Source organism: Nycticebus coucang, chromosome 2 (genome assembly GCF_027406575.1).
Source record: "Nycticebus coucang isolate mNycCou1 chromosome 2, mNycCou1.pri, whole genome shotgun sequence".
Lineage (NCBI taxonomy): Eukaryota > Metazoa > Chordata > Mammalia > Primates > Lorisidae > Nycticebus > Nycticebus coucang.
In genome coordinates this window covers 32630949-32658175 of record NC_069781.1, presented here as the reverse complement: position 1 = coordinate 32658175, position 27227 = coordinate 32630949, and the positions used below count along the sequence as shown (strand labels likewise).

At 39.8% G+C, this 27227-nt stretch overlaps 1 protein-coding gene across 3 annotated transcripts in view; it reads left to right on the top strand.

Annotated features, from left to right (window-relative positions):
* SLC44A1 (solute carrier family 44 member 1) overlaps positions 1-27227 on the top strand; it is a 198290-nt gene that overhangs the window by 34687 nt on the left and 136376 nt on the right. For all 3 annotated transcript variants that reach the window (XM_053567035.1, XM_053567025.1, XM_053567019.1), the window contains exon 2: positions 21776-21865. In XM_053567035.1, coding sequence (XP_053423010.1) covers positions 21776-21865 — 90 coding nt within the window. The remainder of the gene's footprint in view (positions 1-21775; positions 21866-27227) is intronic.

Sequence of the window (27227 nt, the reverse complement as noted above, 5' to 3'; positions counted from 1 at the left end):
TTTCAGATTTGCCAGATAACTTAAAAGAAGAAAGGTGGTGGCTCACACCTGTAATCCTAGCATTCTGGGAGCCCAGGCAGGTGGATCACCCGAGAGCTCAGGAGTTCAAGGCCAACATGAGCAAGACTGAGACCCCGTCTCTAAAAACTAGCTGAGTGTGGTGATGGGCATCTGTAGTCCCAGCTACTTGGGAGCCTGAGGCAAGAGGATCACTTAAGCCCATGAGTTTGAGGTTGCTATGAGCTGTGACACCGCAGCACTCAATCCCAAGGGCAACTGAGTGAGACTGTCTCAAAACAAAAAAAAAAAGGAAGAATGGAGTGGTTTTTGAAGCCACTGAATCAGCTACCATTTATGCTAAGTAAGTCACTTAGGTAGATTTTCAGCTCTTTGTCTCCTTAAAATCTCCTTGTATTGCCAAGTCTTTCTCTTTAATAATCATGAGAAAAGTTGTCTCTGCTTGAAAACATTACCGTGCTGGGAAAAATCATAGGAGACAATGTGACTTCCCCATTACACTGAGGTCATTCACTGACTCACCAGTCTGTATGAGGTAATGCATTTCAAAGACGCATCGCAGCAGGACAGACGGTGCTGACCAGGCATCCTTCGCCCTGACCTATACCGAGGACCAAACTCAGACCTGCCTCCTTGGGGATTGTCTAGGATTTTCAACTTACAGTCAGTGGTGAGGTCTCACATAATGGGCACAACGTAGGGTGTATGGCACACCTCCTGGGTGAGGGGCACAACTACAACTTGGACTCTGCCGAACAGATTCAAGCATTGTAACCTAATCATCGGTAGCCTCGTATTAATCTAAAATTAAAAAAAGTAATACAAAAACAAAGAAAGAATGTCCTGTGAATTCTGAGCAGCTCTACTTTATCACACAGTGCCTTCAATAAAACTGATTTATACCCCCACACAAATAGGTATTCAGTAAGAAAAACCTTAAAATTACCCTAATAGTATGCTGAAAAAACATTTGAAAAAATCCAACATCTATTTTTTTTTAAAGCCATTTAAAACTAGGAAGAGAAGCCTGTATCTTTACACTTGATCTTAGCCCAAAGGCCAAAAGGGATGAGAGAACCATATCTTTAATAAGACCCACTGTCTTGAACCAACATGCCTATAACGTACTCAACAATAGGGTATCTGCTGTTTACATCAGGCATATATATGTCTTTTATCACCATTAGCCTTGTTCTAGACGTTCTGCCTAGTGCAACCATAAAACCAAACGAAAGATAATGATTGGGGGCGGCGCCTGTGGCTCATTTGGTAAGGCGCTGGCCCCATATACCGAGGGTGGCGGGTTCAAACCCGGCCCTGGCTGAACTGCAAAAAAATAGCTGGGCGTTGTGGCTGGCACCTGTAGTCCCAGCTACTCCAGAGGCTGAGGCAAGAGAATCGCTTAAGCCAGAAGTTGGAGGTTGCTGTGAGCTGTATGATGCCATGGCACTCTTCCGAGGGCCATAAAGAGACTCCGTCTCTACAAAAAAAAAAAAAAGAAAGATAATGATTGGGAAGGAGGTAAGATATAAAAACTAAAGAAAAAGGAACTAAAAATGATTAAAAAGAGCCATACATGGGGGATATCTAGAAAGTAGCCAGCCATGTATTTTGTAATATGAAAAATAGTAATATGTAATATGAAAAATTACAAAATACATGAGTATACAAAAATCAGTATCTTACACGTGTCACTAGTAACCAGTTAGAAACATACAATGGGCCCCCTATTAGGCCAAGATTTGCTAAAGGCCATTCCCTCCCCAGGGCATTCGGTGTCGGGTGGGAGGGGGAAAACGAATCTTGTTAATTAAAAAAAAAAAAAAGAAACATACAATGGGAAAAGCATCAATTTACCACAGTATCAACAAATATAAAATTAATAGCCCTGTGATTAAAATGAAGAAAACTATGAAACTTTTCTTAAGATTTATAAAATAAATGAATGAATTAGAGGGGCATATCTTGTTTCTGGATGCAAAAATTGAAATATTGAGATGTCTTTTTTTTCGATTAAACTTAACATGAATTGAGTAAAATTTTTATATGGATAGAGATATATTTATATAAGCTTGACAAAATGATTCTAAGCAATAAGCATAAAAAGGGCACTAAAATCAACTACTAAAAAAAACCATAAAGTTGTGATAGTCAATACCGTGTTGCAGTTTAACATCATGGGTGTGAGTTAAGGAATTTGACGCAGACTACTTGGATTCCAGGCCTTTTGTGCGATTTCTCACATGATATGGCCCAATTACTTAACTTTCAGGCCTGAGTTTTCTTACCTATAAAGCCCAAGATTAAATGAGATAAATAAAGAGTTGAGCAAGTTGCTAGTACATGGGAAGTACTCCAGAAATGTTAGTTGCTATTCTTGTTGACACAAAAGTAAAATTGGTCTATACAAAAATCACAGTATAAATAAGAACTTATATTTACTAAAGGAGCCATTCTGAATCAAGAGATAATAGGTCGGGTATTATATTTAGTTAAAAATTGGGGGGTACCTCATACTGTACATCAAAATTAATTCCATGAAACCATAAGCAAATAGAAGAAAACAGTGTTCAATGGCTGAAGAACTTAAAAGCAGTGAGAAAAGTTCTTAAGTCTAATTGGTTTGAATATACAAAAATTTTTATTACTGTATGAAAGAAAAACACAAATTAAATGACAAACTGGGGCACAAGTAGTGATGCATTAGTGAGTGTTTAATGAGCAACTCTCTAAGCCAGGGGAAAAATTACCCAGATTTGCTGCATTTGCTGATTTCCGTGGTGTAAAATACTCCCACCATAATTTCAAGCTACCAGTGTAAAATGCGTGAGCAGGAGTTGGGGAGAGATGTCACAGTTGGCTCCCGTGAGCTAGTGTGAGCTGGCTGCAGTACACCTGTGCACAGGCACAGCAGAGCATGCTAAGAAACCACTTGAGATCACCTCCCTCACTGAGTGGGATGTGTGGCACCCAGACTATAGCACATTCCTGCTTGGAGCTGCCTTCTCCCCAAAACATAAAATAGAGATAATTTAGAAGAAAATCCACTGTGTTATTATGGAGAGTAGCTGGACAGGGAGCTGGACCTGCATAGGGTTTCTGGGTAGAGAGAGCCGTGTGCCTGAGACCAGCCCTGAGAGCAACCTCTTTGGGAACAAAGTCACCCAATAGGTGAAGACTAAGGGGAGAGGTGTCACTAGACAAATGCCTCCCAAGTAGCTGGGCCCACAGGCTCCCGCCACAATGCCCGGCTGTTTTTTGGTTGTAGTTGTCGTTGTTTAGCAGGCCCCGGGCCGGGCTTGAACCCACCAGCGTTGGTGTATGTGGCTGGCGCCCTTACTAACTGAGCTAGGGATACCAAGCCTTGATAATTATTGCCTATAATAGTTTTTGTAAGTGTGGTCACCAGAAATATCAGGCATAGGAGAATGGTAGCATTTGAGTATATGAAGGGTTGTGTCAGGAAACTGCTGAGCCTACCCAGCAGATTTCCTGTAGTAGATAACATGTCTCATAGTGACCAGGGAGTCATGATACTGTTAGGAAGAAACTTTCTGAGGTATGTATGTTGACACAGGGCTTCCATCAGGCCCTGTACTTTTAATTCCGTAATGGATACCTACTAGCTGGTCATTTGGTAACCCAGCCAGGTTACATGTGCCATCTTAGAATGGGTTGTTACTTTTGTAATCCTATTCGTCATCTTGATTTGTGTAGAAAATTGGTCTGTTCTTGGGTCAACTCTGTGGAGTGAAGCAGGATTTAACTGAGTTTCAGAGAAGTGGAGACAGTAAAGATGGGAATGATACTGTTAGAAGTTGTATGGTTATTTGAGATCTGTGGCTGAGACTCATTACTTTGGGCAGTACAGAAAGAACTAATTGGTACAGGATGGGATAGGGGTATAAAGAGGGAATGGAGAAAAACAGTGAAGACTTTAATGAAAATTCATCTTAGGGTATGAGAACAGTAGCTGGAGACATATAGAGGTCTGGCAGGTGGGCAAAATCAGTTGGCAGAATTGGATACAAAGCAGTTGAAGTCTTTCTGAGCTTTGCAGATGGACAAAAATGGTTTCTTAAGGGTGAGATGTTTTAATGACTCACTGGGTGTGGAAGTTTACAGATGCTTGTGCTTTTACAGCATTTATTTATTCGTTTGGTCCATTAGCATTCATTTTCCTTTTTTTTTTTTTAAACAAGTTTAATATTGTCATTTGCAGAACTTAATTTGATATTTCAGTGTTCCTCACTTATTTGGGTGTTTCTAGTGTTTTTGTGTGAGTTTTCCTTAATCACTTTAGATCTTTAGCTGGCTTTCATTAACTCAAGCTTCTAACTTACCCTTATGTTTTCTTGAGAAATGTTGCTGATCTTGGAACCATTGGATGTCAAGGTTGGAAAAGACTGTATCATTCTTCTAATAAAGCAATAGTCTTCTAATCAAACTGTTGATTTGATGTTTGAGTCCTTGTGTTATTTTCTTTTCCTTTTTTGACTTAATAATTAATTTGGGTCCTGATATTTAAAAGTTGGATTTTTACCAAGGAGGAAGATTTGGGGGCATTGTGACAATGTGTCATCCTCAGATTCAATAGACACTTGGGAATGACCAACTGGTTATACTTTGGAATAGCTAGGCCAGTTGATTATCTGATGCTGAAATGTTGGCATACTGTTCAGTGGCCTCTGCTACAGGATATTCTGAGCTTTAACTCTGACCTTTGACCTAGGCAGGAGTTGAGAGGTTAGACTTAGCACCCCAATTCTAGAGCCCAGCTAACCTCAGCACTGTCATGTCCATTCCTAGGGTTTCATTCATGAGTCTGACTTACTTGAGGGCAGAGAAGGGAGACTGGAGGTTTGTGATTGTGGAGAAACAACCTCTTTGTTTCCAAAACTAGGCAACTAGCTGCTTGTTCATAAATTACATTAAAATGCTGGGAAAAGTTCTCTAAAAGAGTTCTAAATGATAGCTTTAAAATTTTTTCTGCTTACAGAATGTGACTGGAGAGTAGTTGGTGTGGTTCAGGTTTTACCAAGGAAGGCTAGCTCATGACTACCAGGAGGCTTTACAATCATTGACCTTAGACTTCACCAAGCCCTGGGACTTTGATGCCCAGAACTTCATTTTACTAGTCCATTTATTAGAATGTATCCTTCTGTTGATAGTAGATTTGTGCAAAACAACATTATAAGACATTATGTGCCAACCCAGAAGGCTAATTAATTTACTGAAGATTCAACTGACATGCAGACCAGAAAATTTTTATCAGCTTGGCTGCCATAAAGGTAAAGCCAAATTATCATTGTTTAAGAATAATTATATTTATTCTTAATAGAAAAGTGATATGGTTATTACAACATATCCCATCGAAATATATGTAAGTGAAAAGTCCTTTCTGATGCTACCTCATGAAGTGATGACTGTTTACAGATTAGTCTGTATCATCTTTCAGCCTCTGTGTAGGTGCAACAACCTCTATTGCTTTATTTTCCCATAGCTCTCTAGGTATGTCATGCACACTGCTTGACTCAACCTGTGGGAAGCCGGAGGGCAGTCAGAAGGTTGCTGGATGACCTGGAATCAGATGAAGGGAGTAGGCCGGATGACTCATGGTGCCACAGCAGCTCAGTAGCCTGACTTGTCTGTTTAGCAGTAACAACTGGTCTGCAGGAGAGGCCTGGGTGCCAGAGTCTGCTGCCCCAGCACCCCTTCCCCAAGACAGTTTGGGAGGGCGGCATCAAGGTTTCTTTCTCAGACTTTTATTTTCCAGTGTAACTGCCCAAGCACAGATTCTGGCACCTCGTAGGTGCTAAGGGTAGCCCTGTATGTATCTAACCCGTCCAGTCCCTTCTAACAAGTGCGATCTTTCTATAGCTGTGTTTATACCACAGTTTGGTTTTGCCTCGGCATGTGTGTCCACTGGGTTCTTTAAGATGACTTTTCTAACTCTACTTTCATCCATTTTATGCTATATTTTAGCTCTTTGCAGCCTCATTTACCTTCCCCCTTACGTTGTCTATAGACGGATTGAAAATCTGCACTTATCGAGTAATTCTAGTAACTTCTTCTAAATTCTCAGAAGAATGCTTTCATTCATCAAATTTTATTATTATCCAATTCTTTACCTTAGTTGAGGTCCTTCTATTTTTGTCTTGATCCGTACCCGATGTGGTAGCTATATGAAAAGTGTGTTCATGTAGAGTCTGTCATGAAGTCTAAATGCAGGTGGCCAACGTGGACTCCTTTGAACTATTTTTATGTGATTTCTTTTATACAGACAACAACTTTATTGAGATATAATTCATATGTATACAAAATGTCTTTAGTATGTTCATAGAGTTGTATAACCATCACCAAAATCAGTTTTAGAATATTTTTATCACCCCAAAAGGAGACCTCATACCTGTTAGTAGTCATTCCCTGCCAACTCCCACCCAGCCCAGGGCAATCACTAGTCTACTTTCTGTCTCCATAAATTTGTCTATTCTTGAAGTTTTATTTAAGTGGAATTATGTAATATGCGGCCTTATTTATTTATTTATTTATTTTTGAGACAGAATCTCACTATGTCACCCTGGGTAGAGAGCCTTGGCATCATAGCTCACAGCAACCTCAAACTCTTGGGCTTAAGCAATCCTCTTGCCTCAGCCTCTCAAGTGGGACTATAGGTGCCTGCCAGAATGCCCAGCTATTTTTTCTTTTCTCTAGTAGAGACAGGGTCTCAGTCTGGTTCACACTGGGCTCAAAGTCCTGAGCTCAAGTGAACTGCCTGCCTGAACCTCCCAGAGTGCTGGGATTCCAGGTGTGAGTCACTGTACCGGCCATTGTGGCCCTTTGTATCTGGCTTCTTTCCCTTACGTTTTCTAGTTTCTTCCATGTTGTAACATGTAACCCTACTTCGCTCCTTTCTATTGCAAAGTTATATTCTATGGTATGGATAGACTACATTGTAGTAGTCACTCATCAGTCGATGGGCATTTGTATATGATTTCTTAATAGCAAAGTAGCACTTTCAGTATTATTCTTTTTGAAACCATCAAGTGTTTTATAAAATATAGATGGAAGTTACAGATGGCTAGGAGGAAACAACAGTTTGTTTCTGCCTGTTAAATGTTACGGCAGGTGTTTTCTTCAAATTTCGAGAATAATATTTGGATATTTGGAAATTACCTTTGAAATGAAAAGACAAAATATGTTAATAACATGTTATTCTCAGTATGGCCTATAATTTTCCTGTAAGATAAAATTAACTATGTAAAAAGAAAATGAGATAAATTAAGCCACAGGATGTACTGTGGTATTTTTACTATAATTCTTAGGCTTCTCATTTTCCTGTTTTTCCTTTTCTTTTCTGTGTAGATTATTATGCCTTGTCCATACAGGATATGCCAACCATAGGAAACAGGGCAGAGCAGAGTGGTCATGGGTCTTGGAGCCCAAGCACGTGCCTCACATAGAGTGGTTACTGGCTGTGTGAGCTGGGCATATTTCTTAACCCCAACTCAGTTCCCTCATTAGTAAAATGGGAATAAGAATAATATTAAACAAACATAAGCAAACATAAGCTTGTTGTGAAGTTTAAATGGGTTAATATATGCAAAGTGTCTAGCACAAAATGTGCTTAGTAATGCTAGCAATAAATCTGCCTCTTTGTATGGTTATATGATTCAGGATTATATAATCACTTCAAGTACTTATACGAAACATTATTTTGGTAATTTTCTTTTCTTTTTTTTTTTTGAGAGAGAGTTTCACTATGTCACCCTCAGTAGAGTACTGTGGCACCACAGTACTCTACTGAGGGTTAAACTCTTAGGCTTAAGCGATTCTCTTGCCTCAGCCTCCTGAGCAGCTGGGACTATAGGTACCTGCCACAGCGCCTGGCTATTTTTTTTTTTTTTTTTTTTTTTGTAAGTTGTCATTGTTTGGCAGGCCCGGGCTGGGTTCGAACCTGCCATCCCCAGTGTATGTGGCCGGCACCCTAGCCACTGAGTTATAGGCCCTGAGCCATTTTGGTAATATTCTTAATTATGGTTGATCCTTTTCCCACCTGCAGTCAGCATGTGCACTTTTTCCTATCATTTCACCAACCTTCATGTATAAACTCAAATGTATTGTTATCAGAGGTGACCGAAAAGGTGGGACCTGCTGGGTGCAGTGGCTCACGCTTGTAATCCCAGCACTCTGGGAGGCTGAGGTGGGTGGATTGCCTGAGCTCACAGGTTCGAGACCAATCTGAGCCAGAGCAGGACCTTGTCTCTAAAAACAGCCGGGCGTTGTGGTGGGCACCTGTAGTCCCAGCTGAGGCAAGAGACAGGCTGGCTGAGGCAAGAGAATCGCTTGAGCCCAGGAGTTTGAGGTTGCTATGAGCTGTGATGCCACGGCACTGAGGGCAACAAAGTGAGACTCTGTCTCAAAAAAAAAAAAAAAAAAAAAAAAAGAGAGAAAGAAAAGGTGGAACCCAGAGATGGGAAAGGTGAAAGGAAAGTGACTGAATCTCTTCAACTTCAGGAACTTCTTTGTGTGGTAATAATCAACTGTTTATTGAAAGAATGGGTTTTATCATTTGATTGATGATGGATTTCAGAATTAAAAGTTTTCTTCAACTTTCTTTAAAACTTTACAACTTCACAGTATATATGTCTATCAGAGCATCATGTACACCTCAAATTTGTACAGTTTTTACTACTCAGTTATACCTCAATGAAGCTGGCAGAAAGATACAAGGTAGAAAAGCCATTTCAGTTGCTCTTATAGTATTATTATTTAAAAGTTACTATTAATTTGTTTCTTTACCACTTTACTATAAAACTGTATACTCATTCATTTCTTCTGGTTGTATTTTCTTTGCAACTCTTTTTTTCATTTCATAAGCACACGTTAGAATGTATACAAGATGAGACTGAATTAAGGATTCACTTTTTTTATTCCTCATATGGAACATTTTCCCCATAGCCCATTGGGAAAGGACATTAACAAATATTTAAGGCCTGGTCCTAAGAACAACAGCGCATGGTGTAGAGGAGTCAGCCTTACCTGACGAGGGGAGATCAGTTCAGCTGATCATTCACCTACGTAGAAGATGAGCTAGAATTCAAACACAAATTTGTGTTCCTTCTTCACACTACACTGGTTTACCTCTCCGGCATTACCTGGGTTTTCCTGCATTCTTCAGGAGAAATTTTGCTCCTACCTAGATAATTCTCAACATACAGCTTTCTTTTCTTTTCTTTCCTTCTTTCTTTTTTTTTTGAGACTGAGTCTCAACTTTGTTGCTGTTTGTACCTTTGTAGAGTGCCATGGTGTCATAGCTCAACAGCAACCTCAAACTCTTGGCTGAAGTGATCTCTTGCCCCAGCCTCCTGAGTAGCTGGGACTATAGATGCCCGTTACCACACCTGGCTATTTTTAGAGATGGGGTCTTGCTCTTGCTCAGGCTGGTCTCAAACTCCTGAGCTCAGGTGATCCACCCGCCTTGGCCTCCCAGAGTGCTAGGATTACAGCTGATGTACCGCCTTCTAATAAAGTTTGAAATGTTTTTATCTCCCGTCAATAAGCATCTGGTAGAATGACTAAAATATTTTCTGCAGGGTTTGACGCTATGTCTCTTTATAGCGTCATATTGAGGAAGTAGAAAAAGAATAATCTGGAGAAATGGGAGCCATTATTCTCTTCATTTTTATTATTTCTTTCATTATTAAATAGCATTATTGGAAATCAAAGTGGGAAAAAATCCATTCTAAATCAATTTATTTTATTTAAAAATTGCACTATCCCCTCTCAGTGCTTATATATTCTCATCTACTGCTTCACATAGTTGTAGAACCAGAGCATAGATATAATTTCATGCCATGTTTTTAACACAATGGATTAAAATCATTTTTATATGTTACTATGTAGAGTCTTCATAATTATTTTCATGATTTCTCAATATCCTCATATTTAAATATTTTCTGTTACTGGAATAGTTAATTTCTAGTTTTCTCTTACAATAGATAGCACTTCATTGAGCATGTCATGCGCTGTTATTTTAATGTTTCAGATTGGGGGGGGTTCTGAAATGTGTTGCCAAATTACCTTCCTAAAGTGACTGTTTATATTACTTTCAGTTTCTGCATAGTCTTAATCAATGTTGTCAGCCTTTACTTCTGAAACATTTTTCAGTGGGAGTATCATTGTAACCAGGAACTCTTCTTCCCTGCTTTCTAGAAATAGAGAAATGGACCATGAGAGAGGCTGGCATTGTCTGCATTCATGTTTGCATCTGTGTTTTAAATCAAAGTCAGGGAATCCTAATGGGTGTATGACCAAATACATTTTTGAGAGTCTCACAATAAAGGCTCCAAGAAGTCTTTTTTAAAAGACTAGACTTTGTTAACCAGCATTCCCAACATTTGTTTATATATGAAACTTATTTTTCTCATACAGTTCATTAACAAATATCTTTGGGAAATGCCATACTATATAATATCTATGGGAAAAGGAGCCTGCTTGCAATGCAATAGACTACTCTTTAGGTAAATAATCTCATGCAGGAGAAGCAGTAAGAATGATAAGGAACTAGTCTTGTTCATTTATTTATTAAATAAATTTGTCAAGAGCAGTGGTGTGCACCTTTAGTCTTAGCTTCTCAGGAGGCTGACGCAGGAGGATCGCTGAGTTCAGAAGTTGTGGACTGTCCTGCACTACATCAATCAGGTCTCTAGACCAAGGATGATGACCTGGCTCTAGAAGGAAGGGAGCAGATCAGATTCCTGTTCTGATCTGTAGTGGGATCATGCTTGGGCATAGCCACTGCACTCCAGCCTGGACAACATATTGCGACCTCATCTCTTTGAAAAAAAGATTTACTGGCTCAGCGCCTGTAGCTCAGTGTTCAGGGCGCTGGCCACATGCACCGGGGCTGGTGGGTTTGAACCTGGCCAGGGCCTGCTAAACAACGATGACGACAACAACAATAACAAGAAAATAGCCAGGTGTTGTGGCGGGCGCCTGTAGTCTCAGCTTCTGGGAGGCTAAGGCAAGAGAATCACTTAAGCCCAAGAGTTTGAGGTTGCTGTGAGCTGTGACGTAACAGCACTCTACTGAGGGCAACATAGTGAGATTCTGTCTCAAAAAAATAAAAATAAAATTTATTGACTGGGTGTGGTGGCTCATGCCTATAATACTAGCACTCTGGGAAGCTGGGGTGGGTGGATTGCTCAGGAGCTCGAAATCAGCTCTGAGCAGGAGTGAGACCTTGGCTCTAAAAATAGCCGGCATTGTGGCAAGTGCCTGTAGTCCCAGTTACTTTTGGGAGGCTGACGCAAGAGGATCACTTTGAGCTATGATGCCTCGGCACTATACGAAGGGCGACAAAGTGTGACTCTGTCTCAAAAAAAAAAAAAAATTACTGAGATCCTACTATATACTAGGTACTGTTTAACTGCTTGTGGCATAGAGTGAACAAAACCAACAAGTCCCTTTTCCCAAGCGAGCTATAAGGGAGAAAGAAAGAACATTCTATGTTCAACCAGGGGGAGATTCTGTACCCATTGTGTTGCATAGATGAATTGCATGCATTCTTTCATTTGAAGAATATATTGGAGTGCTTTCTATAACTGTGCTAATCCTTGATTTAAACAAAAAATAGACACATTTTTCTCTTCCCTCAAGAAGATCATAATCTCCCGAGGAAACAATATGGAATAATTACTATGATGGTGGTATATAAATGATAACCTATAAGAACACAAAGGAAGGGAAATTAATCTACATTGAGGGGATTCCCTGATTACTTTTTAACTGCAATAGAAATTTAGTTCACTTAGTTTTTAGACAACAGGCATAGAACTAACATATTTATTTCTGTGCATCACTGCTATGGACAATACCTAACTTTGATTTAAAACATAAGTTTACTCAACTCCACCCACCTATTTATGATGTTATGATCAGTATAATCTTTATATTTCTTCTCCATAAGTCTGTACAGTCTTCATAAGTCATTTCTTATCTGCTCCATCATAGAAAGGAAGCAAGATTAGAGTAAGAATATATTGAGTACCTGTGAAATTTTTTAAAAAATGATTACATTTTAGCAAGAAAAATAGCAGCAAATTCATTATCCCTCTGGAAACTGACTGTACTGTAACAGGAGGTGCAAAGTAGAGCTTTGGTTCTATTAATCTGTCCTTGGTATCATCAAGTATTGAAGAAGTTCTGACACTTACAGGATGTGTTGGGGGAAAAAAATGAAGTCCAGGACAACGATAGTTTAAAAAAATGAAATGGTAATCTTAAATTAAAAAGTTGCTTACCACTGATTCTGGAGAAAGCCAAGTTAGAAATACTGTTTGCAGATTGCAGGCAAGGCTTGTCTGTGTAATTTGGATCATGTGTCATTGCTCATAGAGGTAAAAGACGCCATTAGCTGTGTTGCAGAGAAGGATTAACTTGGCCTCTGCCCAGTATTAGCATGTGCTCCTGTGCAAGAAAGACAGTCACTGACAAGTCTGCTATCAGAAGGGCATCTTTTTCATGGGCCCACACTTGCTTTTTGAAGGGAATTAGAGAATAAAATCATTGGCAACATCTTTCCCTTTGATTGTTCTGTCACTGTGTAAATACCTATCTTATAAACAGCTGTAGTTGCCAGTCTTCCCTTTTCCTGAATATTTGTGGTTTAGCATGAAGTTCAGGAATTTAGTAAAGCTGTTGGACACAGACGCCTGTATCTTTCCACTCAATGCATCTTATTACCTTCAACTGCCTATTAAAACCAGGCTTGTAGTATTTTTTTACCTTTCCAGTGTAAATTGCTGTCACCAGGCTTAGCAAATGAAACAGATTACTTATGGTAACTGAAAGTATATGCCCTCCAGATCCTTGACAGAGCGCTCCCAAAGGACAGGCAATGTCTTTCAAAATCCTATTATGAGATGTATTTGCAGGTGCTATGAACAGAAGGCTGAAAGCCTCCATGTTTTATTGCTACCCAACTTTATCAGGTCTGCTCACGCTATTGAGAACTGTGGCAAAAATGATACACATCAGCTCTTTTATTCTTTTGTTACTACTTGCACAAATAAAAGCATATTGGGGAATTTAATGAAGCAGCATGTCCTTGGAGGGAGCTTTGAAGATTTTGAGTGTACAACTGTTTAATACTGGAGGGTTTTGTGTAAAACAGAATGGCAGAAGCCAAATAAAGGCCTCACAGATTGCATTTGAATCTCACAAATGTCTACGTAGTGGAGACCTTGGAGATAGATGCAGTCAGTGGCTAATATAGGGGCTTTTTGGGTATGCCAAAGAGTACAGGCTGTCCCCGAGTTACAAACATCCAACTTACATACAACTCACACTTACAAACAAGAGGCTATTACAGGTAATAGCTAAATGTACCTCTTCCAACTTACATAGAAATTCAACTTAAGAACAAACCTGCAGAACAGGAACAGCCTGTAGTTGGGACAGTGACAACTACAGCAGAGCTGCTGGAACTCTGAGACTTTGGGAGATAGTCTGTTTACCCAAGAAATAGAAACTATGATGATGTTTAAGAAAAAAATTGGGAGGGGTGGATTACTCAACACATTGCCCATCAGTTTACAAGGACACATTCTGGGAAGCTGTGCCGGGTCAGAGGCCACGTCTCAGCTTGCTTTGGCCTTCACAGGCACAGCTGGCTTTTCACCAGGATCTGAGAAAGGTGGGAGTTACAGATCTGTGCTGCAAGCGTGTGCCCATAACTTTGTTATAAGGGTAGTCTTGATTCTGCTTAGATTTCTAAGCTTCAGTACCTTATTATTAGTAACGAATGCTTTTATAACTCCCAAGTGATTAAGAAAGAAAAAGCACAGGAGAATGGGTAGTGGTATAGTTGTGAACTGCCAGCCCAAACTGTATTAGAATCAACACCTGTTTCTCTCTTATTTACTTGCACATTTAATCCTGCCGATACACCACTTCTTTTAGGACCAGCCTCCCAGGCTACTATTTACTGTAATTTTGAATGTAGAAGAAGGCAGTTCTCTGGCTTAGCCTGGGGAGTGCCGAGGGAGGTTGTAGTTTAGCCTTTCAGAAATACCAAGTGGCAGCAACTGTAGAGACATGTGACCTGACAGCACGTAATTCATTGTTAGGAGGGATCTCGCCAACGATGTCTACTTGCAAATACTGTTCTAGTGACTTAGTAAATACAGCCCTGCATTAATTGTGTTGGAAAACAAAGGAAGATATTTTTCCTCATTTCCAAGATGAAGGCTTCTTCCTAACTGGGGCTACAAAATCTTTAGTGTGTAAAGAAATCTTGATATGAAGTGAGAAATGGCCTGCTTTTTTAAAAAAAAAAATCAACTTAATGTACTACTTGTTTACCACTAAGCATTTCTGAGGGTAGTAATTCTTCCTTGGCAGTCAATATTTCCCCCTGATGGGTAGCAAGAAATTTTTTTAGTGTGTTTTGGGGGTGCAAAACACATTCTGTTTTAGACACCAAAGGAACATTTCAGTGTTTGCCTCAGAATATAAACTGCAAAAGTTGATGAGGTAATTTCGACAGATCTCACGAATGTTTGCTTACTGTTTCCGTCTCTGTTCCTGCAGTTCTTTCCACACGTCTCTGTTTGGGCACCACTCACCGAGTGGCGCCTGGTTTGTCACCTTCCTAGAGTTCATTGTTTTTGACTCTCAGGTACTTTATGCGGTGCCCACTGTTTATTTGAAGAACCATAGAGATTCTTAAAAATATTATCTGAAAATCAAGTAGCTTAGTGTAATTGGCTACACCCTTTTTTGTAGCACATTTTCCATGATTTTGAAACCATGTCTGTGAAGACTTGGTGTATCAAGGAAAGATTTGTAGCATTAAATAATACTGTTACTGCGTTATGTAAGAATCTTTTGGGAAGGTTTGCACCTCTGTTTAAGTGAGGAGAAAGACAGCAAGCACAGAGTGTGCTGTGTAGGCAGAAAGCTTTCCGTCTTTGCGTCTGGATCTCACCTGCCTGTCTTCTGACTTCAGGGTTTTGGACTCTACCTTCCTCCATATTTGCGACCTTGTTTTGGTCTTAACTCTAGATCGTTGCTTTTACCTGTCTGATCTTTTGAACAAATCTTCCTCATCCTTCCTGCTTGACCTAAATAATATTTACAAGACCCTTTTCTACTTAATTGGCCTCCTGGGCTTGGCCTGCCCTCCCTGCCCTGTTAACTGCTGACACTCTCCAGCAACAACTCATTTGACGGGATTGGTTTTAACAAATCACTTACTTTGTGTGTCACTGGTATCTACAAGCACATTTACTCAGTGCCTTCATTTGAAATAACACGGACATTTAGGTTACAACTTTCTACAGGTTTATTTACTAAAAAATACAAATCTTTACTAGACATTTAGGTTACAACTTTCTACAGGTTTATTTACTAAAAAATACAAATCTTTACTAGAGCATTTGAAATTCACAGAAGCCCTGGATTTAGATCCTAGTGAATGTGGAGCCTATGACAAATTGTGAGTACCATGACTTTTATAAGAGATATTACAGAAGCTTAAAAATTACATATCAATGCTGTGTAAAATGTAGGAAGGCCTGGGCAAGTGTTCAGCATATCCTAAGCTTTAAGAATATGAACATAAGACAAAAAAGAGGTAGATGCCACCTGTGGTCTGACTTAAGAATTGTTTTTCAATGGTCATTGTAATTCTGACTTCCAGATTACTAACCTTGTATAAATGTATAAAAAGACCATGTAATGTGATGCTGTTACATATGTATAGTCGCACCCCTGTTTTAAAACAATTTTTAAAAATTTTATTACGGAAAATTTCAAACCTTCATTATACCCATTTTTGAAAATCTTTTACTTTTGTTTTTTTGAGACAGAGTCTGGCTATGTTGCCCTCGGTAGAGAGCTATGGCATCACAGCTCACAGCAACCTCAAACTCTTGGGCTTAAATTAAGCAATTCTCTTGCCTCAGCTTCCCAAGTAGCTGGGACTACAGGCTCCTGCCCCAATGCGTGAGGCTGGTTTTTGTTACAGTTGTCATTGTTGTTTAGCTGGCCTGGGCCAGTTTCGAACCCTCCAGCCTCTGTGTGTGTGTCTGGCACCGTAACCACTATGCTACAGGCACCAAGCCTACACTTTTTTTTTTTTATGTCCAAGTTTGGTATCACATTCTTTGTGTCTGAAGAGCTTTCTTTAACATTTCTTGTAGTTCAGATCAGATCTGTTGCTGATAGAGTCTCTTAAGGTTTTTTTTAGTCTGAACAGTCTTCATTTCTGGGAGATATTTTCTCTGGGTGTAGAATTCTGGGTCAGTAATTTGTTTTTTGTTTTCCTTTCAGTAGTCTGAAGATGTCATTTCATGGTTTTCTGCTTTGCCTAGTTTCTAACAAGAAGTCTACTGAAGGCTTTGTTGTTCTGTATGTAATGTGTCTTTTTTTAACCCCTGTAGCTGTATTCAAGATGATCTTTCTACTTTTAGTTTTCAACAGGTTGAATATAATACGTGTAGGAATGTGTGTATGTGTTTTATTTGTCCTACTTGGAAGTCTTTGAATTTCTTGGATCTGTGCTATAATTTCTTTTATTATTTTTAGAAAAATTTTAGCCAGTATTTCTACATGTATTTCCTCTGCGCTATTTTATCTTCTTGGATTCTAATCACACATGTGTCAGATCATTTGATATTGTCTTACCGTTCTTGGATCCCGTGCTCAGGTTTAAAATTTTTCACTTTTTTGCTTTGTGTTTCAGTTTAAGTAATTTCTGTAGACCTATCTTTGACTTTACTGATTTTTTTTCCTTGCCTGTGTTTAGTGTACTGATAACCCAAGCCTTCTTCATCCCTGCTCCCTATTTCTTGGTTTGTCTTAGCATTTCCTTACCACTTTCTTGTAGTTTCTGTCTCTCTGCTAGAGTTGAGGACTCAGGTTTCAGACAAAGATTTTCCACTTACTTGCTTTCTTTCTTTTTTTTTTATTAAGTCATATACACACAATTATGCATATGTGGAGTACAATGTGTTGATTTTTTTATATAATCTGATGTGCTTACATCAAACAAATCAACATAGCTTTTGCCTCATTTACTTGATTATTGTGTTAAGACATTTATGTTCTACACTTGACAGATTTGACTTGTACCCTTGTAATATGCTCCATAGGTGTGGTCCCGTCTTTTACCCTCCCTCTGTCAAACCTCTCCCTTCCCTCCCTTCCCACTCCATTTCTCTCACTTACTTTCTTTGAATCTTGGTTTCCTCTTTTATAAAATAGAAGAGTCAGGCCCATGTAATAATAACTAACAGAATTGTTTTGAGAATAAAATGACGTCACGGATCATATAAATGTGTGCCATTGGGAAAGTTCCTCTCTTCCCTTTTCTGGGTCTTAATTACTCTCATTAAAGGTTTGGACTATATGAGTACTTTGATCCTATCTAGTTCCTAAACTGTATGATACTGTGAAGGGGAGAGACCCAACATTTATTGACAGCCTGCTATTAGTCTTACGTCTTATCTGGGAAAGGGATGAAATCACATCTAAAAAGTGTTTTTGCAAAACGTTTTGCTTTTGCCATGTCTGTGTAGAATTTTAATTGGAAGAAACCGAAAGCATTAAATCCACTTACCACTTGGTTAAATTTATTAAAGAATCATTAAATTTTTTCAAATGTTGTGTTTCCCAACTCGCTTGAGAATTTTCGTGGCTGGTAACATGTCTCACTTGCTTTCTCTGTACCTATAGATTTGAAACTGCTGGGTAGGCTCCCACATTTTGCAGTGCCAGGAAAAACTGATGGAGAGTGTTGCTCCGACTGAGTAGTGCAAATGGATCACAGTCTCATGGGAATTGGTTTTGGAATCACTGACTTGGGTTCAAATCCTAGTTGCACCATCGTGAAACCTTTGGCTGATTATTTAAGTTCTGAGCCTGAGTTTCCTCATCCATGAAATAGGGTTGACACATCAAAGAGCTGTTTTGAAGGTAGAAGACATAACGTGTGCATTTGGGTCTAGTGTCTGGTTAAAAGGAATCAATAACTGATAACGTTAAAAACGATACCTGAGGGCAGCACTGTGGCTCAGTGGAGTAGGGCGCCGGCCCCATATGCCAGAGGTGGCGGGTTCAAACCCAGTCCCAGCCAAAAACTGCAAAAGAAAAAAAAAATGATACCTGAAATGAAATACATTACCATTAAGGCAGAATTTTAGTAAATGTAAGGGAAAGGGAACGTTTAGTATTCTTTTTATCCCTTTAGTGGACAGGTCCACCTGGTAAAAGGAGATTTTATCAATAGGGAGAGGTTTAACTGGAAAGAATTAATGAATAGTAATAATAAACAAGATTTGAGTACTTAAAGGTGACAGCTGCTCACATTTACCCCTTGGAACAGCCCTGGATAGTACAGTAACCCGCCCCTCTTCCAGGAAGCCTCCTTTTGTCCATGTGTGAACACCCATCCTTTGGCTCTTCTGCTGTACTTTGGATTTTATCACTATTTTGTTTTGTTTTATATATTTTTTTATTGAACAATATATTGTGGATATCTTTTTCCATTGATAAATATAGCCAACATTATTCATTTTAGTGAATAGCTATATCATAATATACTTAAGATATGCCTCGTTGGTGAACATTTAGGCTATTTACAGTTTTTAATTATAAAGAAAACTTTGCTGAACCACTTTGTACATATTATTCCAAAAAAAAAATAATAATTAAGCATTAACAAACTGAATATCGGTCTATGTTAAAAATACTGGGCAAATTGTTGGGGATAACAAAACTACTCAGTCAACTTGAGGCTCCCCACTTCCTTCCCTTCCCATATGGACTGTTTAAGATAAACAAATATGTATTATAAAGTAGCTTTTGCTTTATAAATTACAATAGAGTAAAAATAATTTCAAAGAGATGTTCAAATTTTGTGTTTAGAAGTAGTTTTTTCTGTAATGGGTATACTCAAGATCGAAATTATTTAATACAAAGAAACATTCTTTATTCACACTGTGAGCAACTGTCTTCCAAAATACAGACCACACAGGCATTCTTGCTTGAATAGCACAGAGAATAATGTGGAATTATTTTGCAGTTTTTTCCAATCATGATCGTAACACAAGTTTTTACAAAAGTGTGTTCCTGATTATAGATTTTTTTTTACGGTTAGAAGGAACCTAAACCATCCAAACTAACTCCTTTCCTCCCACCTGGAAAGATGAAGGGATTTATCTAAAGTCATGTAGCTGGCTAATGACAGACCCAGGGAGAATCCTTGATCAGTTAGGCCACAGTGCTGCCTTCCTCTGGAAAAACTGCCTGCTCATTCTTGGTTTTTGATGCTAGTTAGGGTCTTGGGGTGAAATCTTTTTTTTTTCCTCCTTGACTAACTAGTGCTCTTTTCTTTTTTGCGTGGGTGTCTAGGAACAAGCTGGATTTCTTTTTCTTTTCTTTCTTTCTTTTTTTTGGTAAGAAGGCATTTGTCTGCTTAAAACTTTAGGGGTTAGCTCAAATTCTCTGCCCTCATTGTTGATAGGCAGATATTTTAAAATTGAGTTTCTTAACCTTTGGAATTCCCCACACTTTCATGAAAATTATGTAAATATATGCTTACATTCCAAGAAAAGAATTTATAGCTCTTATCAGGTTGTGGAAGGATGCTCAGTTTTAGAAGAAGGGTGAACTAAGCTTGATTGCACTCTAAATGCTAATTGTATCTGGGGCTCCCTTATCTCCAGCCTTTCCTGCTGGTGCCCTTTCCCGCTGACAGGCCTCTCCAGACAGCTTCCTGGATCTTGCCTTGGAAGCCACTGGAGGCCTCAACCTACTTGTTGCAGGAACCTTTCCCAGAGGATAGGGAAACCTTTCCCAGGGCTACCTGCTCCTTCCTGGCTGTTTATCATTTCCAGGCGATGCCGTGAGACTCAGGGATTTTTGTTCATTAGAAAGGTCAGGAGTGTTATTGCAGTTACATTTTGATTAAAAGAGATTTGTGAGCTGACCTGAGAACCTAAGATGACTGAAGTTAAGAAAAAAATGCAATTGGTATTCTAATCAATACTTTGTCAATTAAGTTTTAGAATGTCTCTCGTTCTTCAGTTAGGGAATTTCTGTGTTTGATCCAGAAACTCTTTTAACATTTTCCAGGAGCAGAATAAAAATCCATGGATTTTCATGGATTGCTTAAGAGTTGCTCAAATCTGTCTATAAAAACTGAATTTTTTATTCCAGACTTTTATCTGACTTAAAAGAATCTACCTTTGAATAGAAATTCATTTTGATGGGCACCCTTCTGAGAGGAGAACGTACACGTATAGATCATATTCTGATTTTTTTCTTAAGTCTAGCGTTTGAACATACAAAGAAAAAGCTAGCACTAAGATTGAATTTGGAAGAGTTTGTTTATTCATTTATTTATTTTATTTTTGAGACAAGATCTTGCTCTGTCACCTGGGCTAGAGTGTAGTGGCATTATCATAGTTCACTTCTGCCTTAGCCTCCTGAGTAGCTGGGACTATAGGTGTGTCCACCATGCCTGGCTAACTTTTCATTTTTTAAGAGATAGGGTTTTGCTATTGCCAGGCTGGTCTCAAAATTCCTGGGTTCGGATTGGTGCCCATAGCTCAGTGTTTAGGACACCAGCCACATGCACTGGGGCTGGTGGGTTCGATACCAACCAGGGCCTGCTAGACAACAATGACAACAATAACAAGAAAATAGCTGGGTGTTGTGGCAGACGCCTATAGTCCCAACTACTTGGGAGGCTGAGGCAGGAGACTTGCTTAAGCCCAAGAGTTTGAGGTTGCTACAAGCTGTGACACTATGGCACCCTACTGAGGGCAACATAGTGAGACTCTGTCTCAAAAAAAATTCTTGGGCTCAAGTGGTCCTCCCACCTTGGCCTCCCAAGTGCTAGAATTACAGGTGTGAGCCATTGCCCATGGCGTATTTATTCATTTCTTTTCTTTTTTTTTTTTTTTTGAGACAGAGTCTTATTATGTCACCCTCGGTAGAGTGCCGTAGGGTCACAGCTCACAGCAACCTCAAACTCTTTTGGGCTTAAGCGATTCTCTTGCCTCAGCCTCCCAAGTAGCTGGGACTACAGGTGTCCGCCACAATGCCAGGCTATTTTTTTGTTGCAGTTGCCATTGATATTTACCTGGCTCGGGCTGGGTTCTAACTTGCCACCCTTGGTTCATGTGGTTGGCGCTGTAACCACTGGGCTACAGGTGCCACCTATTTATTCATTTCTTAAAAGCCCTTGCTGAGGACATATCATGAGCCCTCTGTGGTCATGCTGGGAAGTGAGACTGGTTTCTTACCTTCTGAAGCTTACAATCTGTTTGGGACTCAGTGTAAGAAATAAGAAATAACTATTAATTAATTAATTAATTTATTTTTGCAGTTTTTGGCCGGGGCTGGGTTTGAACCCGCCACCTCCAACATATGGGCCTGGCGCCCTACTCCTTTGAACCACAGGTGCTGCCCAGAAATAACAATTTAGCATGCTAAGCACTCTTAGTAGAGGTACTAAAAAAGTAGTGAGCTCATCGCCCTGCTACTTGGCCAAGAAAAGGGGTAGGAGCATTGGCCAAAGGAGTTGGGAGTAACATCACGAAGAGGGGACAGATATTTAAACTGTGTCTTAATGGTTCAGTGGAAACTTGTCTGGCAAGGAGGGGATCTAGGTACAAAGAAGGGTGTTTGTGCCTAATTTTAATGAAACTTAACATTTACCACTCTTGCTTGTGTTTTTCGTTAGAGCTCCAAACGAGAATGGAAGCCTCTGGAGGACCGTAGCTGCACGGACATTCCCTGGCTGCTGCTCTTCATTCTCTTCTGCATTGGGATGGTAAGGAGGCTCTTGCAGATGATCTGACCCTGAACTCGTGGTCTGAGGGAATGATGGGGAGGAGGTTTGATGGGGAAGCTTGTTTTTTTTTTTTTTTTGTGTGTGTGTGTGTGAATTTTACCCCTCTTGTGTTGCTTATAGTTAGAGGACCTGATACCATTGTGGCAGGTTATTTTTGCCTCGGACAATTTGGTGATATTTGGTATACCTCCTGATTTTTTCTTCCCCCTACTTAAAAACTCAGATCAAAATTAAGGAGCAACTGAGAGTCTTATCTCATTCCCTAAATCATTTCAGAAAACAGATCATTTGACATACATCTCTGTGAATAGTGATCTTTATGGGGTGGTGAGCAGAATAGTGGCTGTGGAGTCAGGAGCCCTGAGTCACACAAACCTAGGGGTTATCTTTAGGGCTGTCAGTTCTCCTCTCAGGAACTTGGTTCCTTAGTTCTTAGGTGTGAGGCTGCTGGCTCACCGTTCCTTCCTCCTCCTGCCCACACCAGGCCCCTGTAGGCTGCTGTGTCTAATTGTAATGAGTGGCAGTTTTTTTTTGTTTGTTTGTTTGTTTGTTTGTTTTTTTCCTCTGAGATAAAATACCAGTTGTTATCACTTGCATTTCTAGCCACTTTATCACCTACTTCCTTTTCTGGAGAGGACAGTAATTCATCCTTAGTGGCATTAATTTCTGTTCCAGAAAGCAGTTTTCTTCCTCTCTTCACAATCCCTCTGATAGCAATTATCATTCAAAGGCTTACAAGGCCAGGCTTGGTGGCTCACATCTGTAATCCTAGCACTCTGGGAGGCTGAGGCGGGTGGATTGCCTGAACTCACAGGTTCAAGACCAGGAGTGGCAGTTTTTGAGTGGGTATGGAGTGGGGAAGACCAGAGACCTTGTTGCAAAGTGACAGGGGTGTACTTATTCAAATGCATACCCATTTCTGACACAGACTTCAGTGATTCAGAGTCACTGCCAGTGTGCCAGGCAGGAAAAAGATATAAAACTGTGATGTTAGAGTTAACTGATATTTAGAGCTAGAAAGGACTTGGAAATATTCATCTGGTCCATCACCTTCATTTTACAGATTAAAAACATCAAGCCCATAGATGGAAATGACCATCCCAAGGCCACATTGCTATTGCTAGTTAATGGCAGAGCTGGGAGCAGGGCCCAGGCCTCTTCACTTCCAGGCCAATGTGGTTTTCTGCCACCCACTTCCCTCTTCCTCCTGGACACTGGTCAGACACAGTATCATTCTCTCTTTCTTAGTCTTTGACGACTCAAAATGCAATTAAGCTACTCCAGGCAGCAGCCTTTTTCTTACCATATGAGTATATTTAACCCCCTTCCTCCCACATCTTTTATAGAGGCTCTTTAGGAAAGTCTTACTGTGTCTCTCTGTAACTACCTGCCTTGCCAGTGTTGTTTGTGAGTCACAGAACAGCCCTAATCTTGACTTCATAGGCACAAATGTAGGTACCAGTCCTGCACCTGAACAAAGGAAAAGAAAGCAGTACATTTTAGTGAAATACAAGAAATCCAGTAAAACAAGGATGGGGTTGTTTTGCGTGTTTTTTGTTTGGTTTTCAGAGAGAAGGTCTTGCTTTGTTCCTAGGCCCAGATTGTAGTGGCCCTGTCATAATGTACTGTAACCTCAAACTCCTGGACTCAAATGATCCTCCTGCCTCCTGAGTAGGTAGGACTATAGGTTCAGGCCATCACACTTGGTTAATTTAAAAAAAAAAAAAAAAAATTGTAGAGACAGGTCTCACTGCATTGCCCAGACTGGTCTTGGGCTCCTGCCTTGGGCAATTCTCCCACCTTGGTCTTTCTTAGTACTGGGATTACGAGCCATTGTACCCAGCCAGAGATCAAAGTATAATTTCACTAAAATTAGGATTTTTAGGAAAGGTCAAAAATATCAATTTCCTAATGTAGAACTTATATTTTTCAGAGTTTAGTTAGTTTAATTTAATGGCAACTGAAATGCAGCACGGAAGAACATTCATGCGGATTATAGAAAACATTTTTTGATAGTTGAGTATGTCCACAGCTTTCCCCCACTCCCTGAATAGCCCCGGGACAACAGCAGCTGACTTTCCAGAATTATGTTTACAAACACATATACCATGCCACCCAAAGTGCTTTTGATTTTCTGTGCTCAAATAGCTCATGAAAGTGTAACCATTAATGCTAATAGGATGATTTGGGAGTGACTTCAGACTAAGGACTTACTTGTTTCCTGAGACGTTTTAATGCAATGGTAATTAAAATAATGTTGATTTCAGCATTATGGTAATTAAGACCCACTGTATGTACTTTTAAATGCAGGCTTAGAATTATTCGTTTTGAAATGATTCTTTTAATAGGTTACCTTCATGGAATTAAGGTAACATTGAGTTTTGCTATTTGGAAACTCAAGAAATCTCAAAGTTCTCTTCTCCATCTTATTGGCACAATATAGGTTCAAAGTTTTTTGGCTTTTGAGTATTTGTTTTACATGGTTTTTAGAAGCCCCCTCAGTCCCCCACTTTCTTTCAATTTCAGTCTGCAGTACTTTTAAGAGAAACATTCAGCAAACGTTTTTTAAAGCATTAATCTATGCGCAATACTTTCAGATATGCATTTATCTCTCTCATTTGTCCTGTAAGGAAGGTTTCATCCCCAGCTTATAGACAAGGTATAGTTAGGTTAAACATTAGCTTGTCTAAAAATATACTTCTGGAAATAAGTGGCTAAGATAGAATAGGAGGTGGAACTTTCTGGCTATTCTAGAGGCCCAGCTTTCTGCTCCTGTTACAGATTATTTCTCAGCTATCTTGTAGCCTGATATTTAAACCTTATCTTTATTCTCTGTTTTACCTATAGGTCATTCCATGACACTGATGCTCCAGCTCTTAAATATTTTAAGCTCTTGTCATCTTTCACTTATCTTCACCATTAAATCTTTATTTATACATGTTCTTCTCTCCATCAGCATTTCTACTTGTCTTTTATTTCTTCCCTTTGTTTCAAGGTTTTTCTAATGCTCGAATTGTCTAAAATTTAGAGTGTTTTTCAAAGTCAATTGCTATTAGTCTTCTTGAGAGCTATCTTCTTCTATGTTTGAACTTTTTTTTTTTTTTTTGTAGAGACAGAGTCTCACTTTATCGCCCTCGGTAGAGTGCCATGGCATCACACAGCTCACAGCAACCTCCAACTCCTGGGCTGAAGCCATTCTCTTGCCTCAGCCTCCCGAGTAGCTGGGACTACAGGTGCCTGCCACAACGCCCAGTTATTTTTTGGTTTGCAGTTCAGCCGGGGCCCGGTTTGAACCTGCCACCCTTGGTATATGGGGCTGGCGCCTTACCGACTGAGCCACAGGCACCGCCCCTATGTTTGAACTTTTAATATTTTGAAATTACTGGGTTTATACTTATTTGGTCTAAAAATTGCACATAGTGTTACACTTTTAAATTTCTATTTGTCAGTAAGGTAGTGAACAAATGATTGTTAACCCTAGCTGTACAGAGGAATCAGCTGGCTTTTTTTTTTTTCAAAAACTCATTCCTTGGCTCCACATCAGTGATTCCAATATGATTCTTGCAATTCCGACGTTCAGCCAATGTTGAGACCCACTATTGTAGGCACTGACAAACCACCGAAAAGTGTGAAACAAGAAATAATATGACTGGGTTAGAAAGATGACCCTGGCAGCTAATGTTAAAGGTGGTGTGGAGTGGAAGGGGGAAGAGATTTTTTAAGGCTGACCATTTTGGAGCCTGAGGCAATGGTCCGGGTAAGAGGTGAAAAACCTGAAATAAGGTAGTGATAAAGGAGAGGAGGAGAGAGATTGAAGGAATATGTCAGGAACGTTTATCAATGGTGTTATTCATGTTGCAGGCAGGCGAGAGACCAAAGATCACTAAGTGGTTCTTCTATTAGGACTCTTCAGCTTGAATCTTACTCAAGCTCTTTCTAGATTCATAGCCATAATTTCTGGACACATCAGGGAGCAAGAGTGGGATGGATAAACAAAGTACCACTTTATTAGTAACTGAACAGGTACCTGATTACGTGCAATAAAGCACTTCCTGGTAAACATGACTCCTTAAATAAAGCTTGAGCCGCATGGGCTAAAGTCCTGTATTCCTGTCTAGGATGGCCTGTCTTCACTCTAACTAAAGGAGAGTAATGTGTATTGGAAGAGAAGAGAGGAAGAGAGAATGGAGATCTACTTGAACCAATCTTCCCAGATCAGCTTACCTCAAAAAGACAGGAAAGAGAGGAGGCCGGATGGCCCTAACAGGAGAATAGAAGAATAGGGGCCCCCTACAACTCACCTTGATCGTTACTGCTGCTTACTATGGGCTGGATGCTGTTCTTAGCACTTGACACATAGAAACTCATTTAGTTCTCACAACTGCTGAAGGAAACATACTCTCTTGTTATCATCATTCCTGTTTTATAGATAAAGAAACAGGCACGGTATGTTCAATAACTATCTGAGATTACATTTAGTAACAGCATTGACCCCAGGAGAGAAGAGGAGGAAGGTGATACCTGAAGACGTAGACCTTACTTTGTTGCCTAGAATTAGGAACAACAGAAAAAGTTGTTGAGAACACGGACTTGTAGCGTCTGGTAACCTTCCATGCAGTCACACGTGGTCTCCTCAGTGTCTCTGGCCTGACTTAGCATCACCTCTCCCTTGAGTGTGGTGTTAGGAAGCTAGGGTGAGGGGCAGACGCCTGGAGACTGCAGAGTCCTCCACGCTGGATCCTGGGCACGTGTGTGCAGTGTGGGAGATAAGTGGTGCCACTAATGGAGACAGAATGTTTGCAGGAAAGGGAAACAGTTCGGGGAACTGTAGAATGAGACAATGCGTTTGGGACACGTAGACTCTGAGGGGCAGGGATAAGCAGCTGGAAATGCAGGGCTGGCATTGGACTTGAGTTGGCTTTCAGAGGTATTGTCCCTTCAGACTGCTTTCAAGGACCTTTTTCATTTTATGGCATTAGTCTCTTTCCCGGGGCACATTGTTTCTACCTCATTAACTATGGTTGAGCATACAGCAGAAAGTGAGATTCACTGCAGTGTGTGTAGTCACCTGTTTGATGGTCTGTTCTTTGCCAGGATCATGGAATTGGAAGAACAGCATGCGAAAAATTGCCACACTTTACGTGATCCAAGTCACTACCTATTTTCTATCAAGTCCTTTTCTTTCTTTTTTCTTTTTTTTTAAATATTGTGACAAGTCTATCGTTTTGTTAAATCCACTTTTTTTTAAATCTACTCTTGCTTTATTTCTCAGTCACTACAGTAATGACCAAATAGGTAGGAAGTTCTGCCTGCAAGTATACTCTTTAAGTTTTTACTCTGT